This window comes from Nicotiana tabacum, chromosome 8 (assembly GCF_000715075.1).
Source record: "Nicotiana tabacum cultivar K326 chromosome 8, ASM71507v2, whole genome shotgun sequence".
Classification (NCBI taxonomy): domain Eukaryota; kingdom Viridiplantae; phylum Streptophyta; class Magnoliopsida; order Solanales; family Solanaceae; genus Nicotiana; species Nicotiana tabacum.
In genome coordinates, this window is record NC_134087.1 from 101094668 (window position 1) to 101104434 (window position 9767).

The window sequence follows — 9767 nt, forward strand, 5'->3', positions numbered from 1 at the left end:
TCTGTTTAAGGCATTTGTATCTTCTCTCTTTAGTATTATTTCACTTGTATTTTTTGAGTGGAATAAAATATTTGGTTGTGTCCGAGGAGTAGGCAGAATTAGCCGAACCTCGTAAATTCTGGTGTTCCCTTTATTATTGCTTTATTGTCTTATTTATTATTTGGTGGCTGTCATAATTTTTGGTATAGTAGTTGTGACTTATTCACACTCTATACATTTGGCTTCCGCAACAGTAACGACGCGATCACACATAATCGATCGTTACATAAAGTGGCACATTTTATCGTTACGTAACGACGGATTTAACGATACGATACGATAAGAAAATGAAGCAGTCGAAATTCAAGAAGATTTGTGTGTTCTGTGGGAGTAGCCCTGGAAAAAAGAATATCTATAAGGAGGCTGCCGTAGAGCTTGGAAGAGAACTAGTAAGGAAAATACTCCTATATATTACTCTGCTTTTTCTCTGTTTTCATCACTTTCTAAATTCGACGTCTGCATCTCCTGTTTATAATTGTTGTTACCTTATACTGTTAGAAGCAAAAGCAAATTGTCTTTCTAAGTCAGCTTATGCACATACTAGAACTATGTCTCAATCCCAAGCAAGTTTGGTCTGTCGTATGAATCATTATTTCTATGCGGCTCTAGTTAAGCTCATAGTGAAATGTTATAGTACTAATAAATGATGTCAACTTGCTTTTCAGCTTTTTGAGTTATTCTTTTTGCTTTTAGGTATCAAGAAATATAGACCTGGTTTATGGAGGAGGCAGTATTGGTTTGATGGGTTTGGTCTCTCAAGCTGTTTATAACGGTGGTCGTCATGTTCTTGGGTTAGTTCTCCATTTGCAAGTACTTGTTTTCTTCTATACATCTTCCTTTTTTTCTTCTCAACATGAAATACGTACAGACACCTTGCCTATAATTTTTGTATTAATCAGATTGATCACCATATATATATTAAACATTACTATTGGCTAATTAAGATTTTACCCCTAACTAATTTTTACATACTCTTGCTCCAGAGTGATTCCCAAGACATTAATGCCGAGAGAGGTATGCTTCTCGCATCACTAGTACTCACTCCGTCCCATAATTTTGAGTTTAAGATACTACATTACTTAAACTAATTATATAATTAGATTAGTGAAGTAAACGAACATATAAATTAAAAATAATGGGAGAAAAATTAGTTTGACATATTTATGTGTCATACTTCATCGACTAAATGAATTTAACAACTCTTAATTAAACTTGTGAAAGTTTACAGAAATGGAGTATACATGTTCTGGGATTGCAAGTATAAAAGAGGAGAGGAAGGAGAAACACAATACTAGTATATATCTACTACTACTAATTATTTTTGGTCCTTTCGTATTTCCAATTTCGGTTAGCTAGCTAGTTCATCTTGTGGTAGCCACATTTGCTGTATTTTCTACCTCATTCTTATTATCTTTGATATGAAATTTGTTGTTGTTGGTATGTGATCATGATGAAACAGCGAGATGGAATTTTTGTTTAGTTTGTAGGTTCGGTTTAAAATTATTCTTTTCAGAAGTTTCTTGTTCAATTATAGCTATCACTTTCTTTATCCCCCCCTTGACCCCTTCCTTCCCTCTTCTTCTTCTGGTCCCCCTGACATTGTTCCTCCTTGCTACTTTAGCCATAAAAAAGAAAAGGGAAACTCTTCTTAAGCTGTCCATTTTAATTTTAAGATTCAAACATACACATTCTAATAATAAAAACAGTACGACCCATTCTAGCTTGTTAATCAACGAATCCATGATCAAGAGTCGGTATGTAATTAGGTTCAAAATAAGTTTGATCTTATTATATACATGTGCGAACATTATGTTAATTCTTTTTGTATATGTATATATAGTTCGAGCAGAAAACAATGAATTTTATTGAACCTGGTGAAAGATGAGACCGGAGATATGTATTTCAAGCGTCGTCTCCTTCCTTTTGTTCTTTTAATTTGCCTCCTTTTTCCATTCTTGTTTTATGTTGTTGCAAATTATTATGATTATTAATTATGCCCTTGCCCCCCACCTCTGAACCTAAGGAAGAACCCCCACCAATCGTTTCTGGAGATAATCAACTTTGTATCAGTGTGTCTGTGCGTCTTAATGCTATCCACTTGTGTGGGGCTAAAGTTTAAGTGTCAGTAGTTGTGTTTTGGATTGACTTGCTCTTGCTGTGTGGGTATTTTTGCATTGACTTAAAAGGTTTACTGTACTGTAAACAATAATAATAATAATATGCACTGTATTATATGCATGCACAGATAACTGGTGAAACAGTAGGAGAGGTGAAGGCAGTTGCAGATATGCACCAGAGGAAAGCTGAAATGGCCAAACATTCTGATGCTTTTATTGCTTTACCTGGTTCGTCATCATTCTCCTTCCTAGATTCTCGCCTGTTTTTCTTCATATTACCTTATAATTATTTCCTTTCTTTCTTTGACTTATGCCATCATACATTCTTCATATATACTACAGCATAGTAATATTAGGAAATTATACTGTAGAGATGATGAGTATAACTGGTATATATGCACGGAAAGTAAATTAATTAGTACTTTCTTAGGAATCACGTTATAATTAAGATGAAAAATGGGATACAATTACAACAAACAACTGTTCATGTTTTAATCTTAATTTGGTACCATAAGAAATCTACAAAATAATTGCTACATAACCAGTTGAGATGCATTAATACTGTAAAAATTATTTACGACTGACTGTACTGTATATTTATAAGTTAAAGTTGAATCGGAGAAGACTTACACTGTATAGTTAAGTAGGAAGAAAAAGATCGAGTAGTTCTGAATAATGCAGCGTGCTTAAATTAATCACTGTAACTAACCAACCAAAAAAGAACGCAGTGTCTAACTACTTTTTTGTCGCCAATATAATATCCTTTTCGTATTTTGCATTTTGGTGGTTTTTAATTACTGCTCTGACAATTAGGGGGAAAAAATATTGAACGCCAAAAAAATCAAGGAAATTTTGGAAAACACATAGTCTATAATAATATGCCTTTTTTTTTGCAAGGGAATATCAAGTTAAATAATATCGTACGCACGTGCATGGGATAATTACAGGTGGCTATGGAACGTTAGAAGAGCTGCTTGAAGTCATTGCTTGGGCTTATCTTGGAATCCATGATAAACCGGTAAAATTTCGGATAAAATCCTAAATGGGAGTTCATTAATCAACTAATTAAAAACTTTTCTAATTATTAAACAAATGTACCCTTTGAATGGAATACTAGTACTAGTAATAATAATGCATGCAGGTAGGATTATTGAACGTGGATGGTTACTACGACTCCCTCTTGAAATTTATTGAGAAAGCAGTGGAGGAAGAATTCATCTGCCCCAACGCCCCTCAAATTTTTGTATCAGCTCCTAATGCCACCGAACTTCTAAATAAACTCGAGGTAAAACTGATCAAGACTTATAGTCTAGTAGTACATACAGTTATTATACACGCGAACGTTATGCCTATTTACAAGAACTTTATCCATGGTTTAATTATCTCATTTTTTTTCCAGGGCTACTTTCCCAGCCAAGAAATTGTTACCTCAAAACTTAAATGGGAAAATGAGGAGTTGGACTATTCCTCCGAATCCCACATATCATCAAGGTAGTTCTACTGGTTATATGTTCCTCCTAGAGAAGCAAATGGGTGATGGCTCCCTGTCATCTCAGAAGACTAGCTTTAGAAAAAATTGGAATTTAACTTACTTGCAGTTGTATTTTTTTTACTTTCTTTTTTTCTGCTTTAATTTGATAGACAGTCGAATATATTGGCTCGTCAGTTGAAGTTGAGTTGAGCTCCTCTCTAGTAACTTTCTCTTGATCACTTTTTCTCATTCGATACTAGATTGTTGCCAAGCGTTAATAATGATTGTCACACCCCTTTTTACCCCTACAAAAGATAATGTGGGTTAAAGAGTTTTTTTTAATTAAAGTGACAATTTTGAAATAGGGATTATTTTATTTACAGAATCGCCACTTGAAATTGTTTTTTGTCGGTGTTCCAAGTCACCTTTTATTTGAATCCCAATTCAAAGGAAGGTTTGACTCTTTTACTATTGGTCCGCGAAAACAAAGTCCGAATAAGGAATTTTGTTGACCGGGGAGAAGGTGTAAGGCATTGAGTCCCGTGGTTCTAGCACGGTCGCTTTATTGACTACATTTGGCTTGAATTAAACTTGGATAAACGGTGATTTATTTAATTTTTATGCTTTTCTTATGTCCGCTTTTACTTATTTGATAAAATAATAATAATAATAAAATGTCATAATCACACTACGCTAACGAATGTGTAATCTAGACAAAATTTATTGGATTAGTCATAACAGCACTACGCAAGCGAATCCACAGTCATGACAAAGAATTATTAACACGTTATTACTTTCAGAAAAATTACTATATTTGTGCATTGAAAAAATTATTTATTAAGAGTTACTATCGCGCTACGCAAGCGAATCCGCGAGTTTAGCAAAGAGTTTATTAAATTAGAAAATAATTAAAGCTAGTAGAAATAGTATGAGATTACTGAATTAAAATATTAAGAGTTAATATCACGCTACGCAAGCGAGTCCGTGAAATAATAATAATAATAAAAAGTTAAAACGGACCTACTAGTTGCCTAGCGTTTAAATTAATTAAAGGTACTTAAGTTATTGGATTATTATTACACATCATGAAAATTAACTAATTCTTAATAAGTCTATTCAACTAATCTAGTAAGTATTATTTTGAAGATAGATCATATTATTTATTGAGAAAGTGGGCCAATTTGCTTACTTAGTTATGGCATTGGGACAACATCTATGAAATAAATGGACAAATTATTTATAGACTTCTTAAAAGCATTGGGCCTATTGGACAGAATCTGCCTTGGCCAATTATTGGGCTCCGAAATGGGCACAAGCTGAAAGCCCAATAGATTTCAAATGTTGGTTTACTACGACAGCCCACCTGGGCTAAATTGCGAGTCTGGCCTCTTTTGCTCTAAGCCATTAACCCTTATTTTTAACTAGCAATTTCAAAACATATGTAGGATCTAGCCACTTTCTACCAAAAAAAAATAAATCTAAAATCCTAGCAGAGATGGTCACACATAAAATCTGTAAAAATAAATAAAGGTTTCAAGCATGTCTCTTTTGTTATTTTTCATAAACTGGCCGGAACTGCAAAGGTGCAAAAGGAGTCTTTAAGCACATTGCAACTTACTTGGAACATCTCAATTTTATATGCATCAATACTATAATAGATGGTAAAGACAAATAACACATGAATAAAAAAGTGTTTGATCAACCAAGGATTTATTTTACATATGAACTACAACAAGATATATTTAAACAATAAAGAAATTTAGCTAAGCACTCATTTATTTAAATGGACATGCTCCCAACAATCAAGATGAGTTCAAATCTTCTTGTTAATGTGAAAACATCTGCAACATAAGATTAAAGAGTTACTTGAGTCGCAGAATAATAAATACAGCAACAAAGAATGGAAGCTCAGCAACTAAAGCAACATAAAAATAGCAGCACAACAGCAACAAAACCAACAGCAAATCCGTGTTAAAACAGCTCGAAAACTCAGAGAACAAACCCAGAAGCAAACTCTAAAGAGGACTTATACTTTTCTAAAGAAAAGGTTTGCATTTTAAGATTCACTCTTAAGACTTACAATTTCAGCTTACTAAAGGATGCTTCAGTTGCTAATTTTTTTTGTTGTTGTATGTTCAAAAGCAGAAAATGATCCCCTCCAAAATGTGATGGAGTCCCCTCTATATATCAAAACAACCAGCTATTTCAAAAAAAATTAAAAATCAATCTTTTTGACAGATTTTTCTACAAAATCTGCTCTTAAATTCAAAAAGCAAGACTTTCTAGTTCAAATCTTGTCAAATATTTCAAACAAAATTTGCTCTCCACTATTCAAAGATAGACTTTATTCAAATAATGTCCAAAGGTCTACATTTTCTTACCAAACAATTTGACTTTTGAGTGTTGTACTCAAAGAGTCTTGAAGCAGTAAACAAACAACCAAACAAGTACCATATACTCTTAAGTATTTTTCATTACCTCACTTTTATCAATACAAAACTATTTTACTACTTCAACAAGTGCAAAAAAAGAAAATTTAACATTTCAAACTTCAAAAACTAATGCTAAAATAATTAATAATAGAAAAAAATAAAATCTGATAATTAAAAATTAAAATAAAAAAATCAGCCATGAAAAAGAATAGTATTTTACCATTTTATACATCAAAGGACCGAAAAATGGTGGTATGCCAAAGAGGGTGTTCGGGGAGGTCGCCGGAATTAGGTCGGATTTTGGTCGCCAGATTTTTGGGGTAGAATTGACATCAATAGCTAGGTCTTGAGGAGCTCTATCCATTGATGTAAGTATTTTGGGGTGGTAGTGGTTGTAGCTTCAAGAATTTGGCCAAAAAAGTAACGTGAAAGTTTCCTAGATCTAAGATTCAAGGAGTTTGAGGATTTTTTTAGGATTTAGTTTGGAGATATGGAAAGAGGAAGTTGTGGAGATTACGTGGCGTGAATTTAGAGGTGTTTGGAGGTGGCCCGCCAGCGGCGGCGATTTCCGGCAGGCGGCGGTGAGCGGAGCTGGGGCGGCGTAGAGAGAGTGAAGAGAGAGAGAAGAGAGAAGAAGGAGAGGGAAAGAAGAGAGATGAAATAAGGGGGAAATGAGGCAAATTTTTGGGGATTTTAGGCTTTAAATACCTAGGATGAAGATCAAACTAGGACCGTTGGATTAAATCATGATGGGTGGATGAGATTGAACCTTGTCACTTAACCAAAACGACGTAGTTTCAAGACAAAACTACGTCGTTTTAAGCTCTTCTTGGCAGCCCCCTTTTGGACCGGATTTGGGCTCTTTGGGCTCAACTTTTGGGCCAATTTTGGCACAATTTTAATTAAATTATACTAGCCCAATTCGTACCCCGTTTATCAAACCATTACTCAATTCTTAAAACCTATATATACACAAATAAGAACAAATACATACACATATATATACAAGGCAAAAATTAGGCATTTATAGCTGCCCCTCTTTGCTCGAGAACATGAAGAGTTTTCGTGCAAAGACAAATAAATGCTATGGATAATTTTTGCTCACATTCACTCTAGTGGAAGCATTTTGAAAAAGGTGGTGATCGAACCTTGCTTCTGAGGTTGCCTACATATCCTGGGCTATAAAGGAATCATGTCAGTGTAGTTCTGAAAAACTTTGGTAGCTGGGACTACCGGACACTGGACTTAAGACAGTTGTTGCTGTTGCTATTACTGTTACTCTTACCATTACATCTTCTTACATCAAAAGAAAAGAGAAGAGCACTACATATGTCTGCAAACTAAGAGTACAAAAATTCCTATCCACGTGTCTTCTGGAGTCAAATCTTGATTTTTGACCTACTCGCTTGTGTTGACCTTAGATTGGATCTTAATCTTTTGAAGAAAAGATTATGACTCAATCTCGATGGCTTGCTTTCTAGATCAGAATTTGAGAAGATGAATCTCGAGAAGCTGGGCTACTGACACATTATCAAAGCTAAACTCCGACTATCTTGTGATCGAAGCATTTCTTTCTTCTGATGAGAAACTGAAACTGCAAGCTTTAATCGTCACTTGTGCTATACGGCAGAGCCTGCAAAGCCATCAAAGACAAACAAAAACGAATAAAAGTTTTCTGCCCCACTCTAGCACTAGAAACATTTTGTGAGTTATTAGAGAAATCTGTAAATTATCTAATTTATTGAAAAGACAGATAGAAACCGTAGTAAAAACTATCTAAAAAGGGATAAAATTTGGTAATGAATGATTGTATAACCAGGGATCGATACCACGTACTACTAAAAGAAAATGTAATCAGGGGCTGGTACCTTCTCTCACTAGAAGGAAATAGAATCGGGTGTTAGCACCATGTATTATTGATAAAGTGTTGAATCCTTCTAGGTGAAAAAAGGTTCGATCTAAGTTAAACTGTATTTAAACAACCCGAGCGAAGATTACTTCTACCCGGAAACTATGAGCTAGATCCCCCTAGGTGAAACGGTTCTACCTGGGTTAAGTTTGTAAAACACCCTGAGCGAAGAGTAATTCTACCTGGAAACTATGAGCCGGATTCCCCTAGGCAAAACGGTTCTACCTGGGTTAAGCTACGTAAAATGTCCTGAGCGAAGAGTACTTCTACCCGGAAACTATGAGATGGATCCCCCTAGGCGAAACGGTTCTACCTGGGTTAAGCTACGTAAAACCACCCTGAGCGAAGAGTACTTCTACCCGAAAACTATGAGCTGGATCCCCTTAGGCGAAACGGTTCTACCTGGGTTAAGCTACGTAAAACACCCTGAGCGAATAGTACTTCTACCCGAAAACTATGAGCTGGATCCCCTTAGGCGAAACGGTTCTACCTGGGTTAAGCTACGTAAAACACCCTGAGCGAAGAGTACTTCTACCCAAAAACTATGAGCTGGATCCCTCTAGGCGAAAAGGTTCTACCTGGGTTAAGCTACGTAAAAACAACTTGAGCGAAGAGTACTTCTACCCGGAACTATGAGCTGGATCCCCCTAGGCGAAACGGTTCTACCTGGGTTAAGCTATGTAAAACACCCTGAGCGAAGAGTACTTCTACCCGGAAACTATGAGCTGGATCCCCTAGGGCAAATGGTTCTACCTGAGTTAAGCTTCAGAAATAGGAGGTGTGAACAATAGTGATACATGCTGAAAATAAAAGAAAAATGGAGATTTTAAGGATCTTACTTTTGGTGACATTCGTTCACTTAGGACCGACATTCTGCACTACTTTGTTCCTGCTTTAAACAAAGAAAAACTTATGAGTTTTTAAAGTGGTGGTTGGTTTGTGGCCTTGATGCCCTGAGTAGCTTGATTCACGACCACTGCTGTCGAAGAACTGATTATGTCAGCGTGGTACCGAGATGTTATGCCGCTCTGTATCATTTTCTAGAGACCTTGGCTTTGCAATGTTGCCCCCAACTATTTCATACCCAGATGTCCATGGTAACGCTATGTTGCGACCAAAATCACTCACGCAAGTGCACGTGATCGTCAAGTAATAGAGTAGTGAGTAGAGTATCGTTCCCACGAAGACTTATGATTAACTGTTGACTGATTCAAACCCAATTTCTGTATCTACCCAAGAGATTGTTCACAAAAGAGAGATGTAATTGTTTTACTACTTAAACTATAAAGAATTAATCTAACAAAAGCAAGTAACCAAACGAATATCAATTTTGAGTAACAACCAGTAGGAGAGGATATTCCAGGGTCACGGGCATAGTTAAAAATCGTGTTGTGTTCTTGGCTTAGAATGACTAATCAATTTATCTGGGTTATTGATTGACAGGGTTGATATTACTCATAAGAATCTGTCGAGTTCTTACTCGCCTATTCAAGTCAACTCAATGCCTATATGTCTATGGAATTAAGATTAACAAGAACGCATTTACAATTCCTGTATTTCAACCAAGCAAGGCAATTGGGTATATGTCTATCCCAATTGCGAATCCGTTCCCCGAGACCCAGGTTCAAGAACTTGCTCTATTTAATTCTATATGCAATCTAAAGTTCCCACTTTCGAGTTCAACTAAAGATTCGTAGATAGTATTTCACTGTTAGCTACTCAGCAAAATAATTGAACGCAGAATTAAATAAACAACCCAATATGATAAACCCACTTTGTCAAATTAAACTCCAAACAAC

At 35.6% G+C, this 9767-nt stretch overlaps 1 protein-coding gene across 2 annotated transcripts; it reads left to right on the top strand.

The window, feature by feature from the left end:
- The first annotated feature begins 325 nt into the window (after window positions 1–325).
- On the top strand, window positions 326–3846 carry LOC107808233 (cytokinin riboside 5'-monophosphate phosphoribohydrolase LOG1-like). Of its 2 annotated transcripts, XM_016632740.2 has the most exons (7): window positions 327–428; window positions 733–830; window positions 1023–1053; window positions 2285–2384; window positions 3104–3174; window positions 3298–3441; window positions 3556–3846. In XM_016632740.2, the coding sequence occupies exons 1-7, from the start codon at window positions 327–329 to the stop codon at window positions 3649–3651; spliced, it is 642 nt and encodes a 213-aa protein (XP_016488226.2). In that variant the 3' UTR covers window positions 3652–3846. The 2 variants fall into 2 exon arrangements, with proteins under 2 accessions (XP_075076972.1, XP_016488226.2); XM_075220871.1 differs by lacking the exon at window positions 1023–1053 and having other exon boundaries at window positions 326–428; window positions 733–849.
- The last annotated feature ends 5921 nt before the right edge of the window (window positions 3847–9767 follow it).

Bases quoted from the DNA above. Each gene is read 5' to 3' on its own strand.
- LOC107808233 (XM_016632740.2), top strand. From the start codon at position 327: ATGAAGCAGTCGAAATTCAAGAAGATTTGTGTGTTCTGTGGGAGTAGC. The intron at 3,175-3,297 runs GTAAAATTTCGG...TAATGCATGCAG, and splicing joins TTGGAATCCATGATAAACCG to GTAGGATTATTGAACGTGGA. The intron at 3,442-3,555 runs GTAAAACTGATC...TTTTTTTTCCAG, and splicing joins AACTTCTAAATAAACTCGAG to GGCTACTTTCCCAGCCAAGA.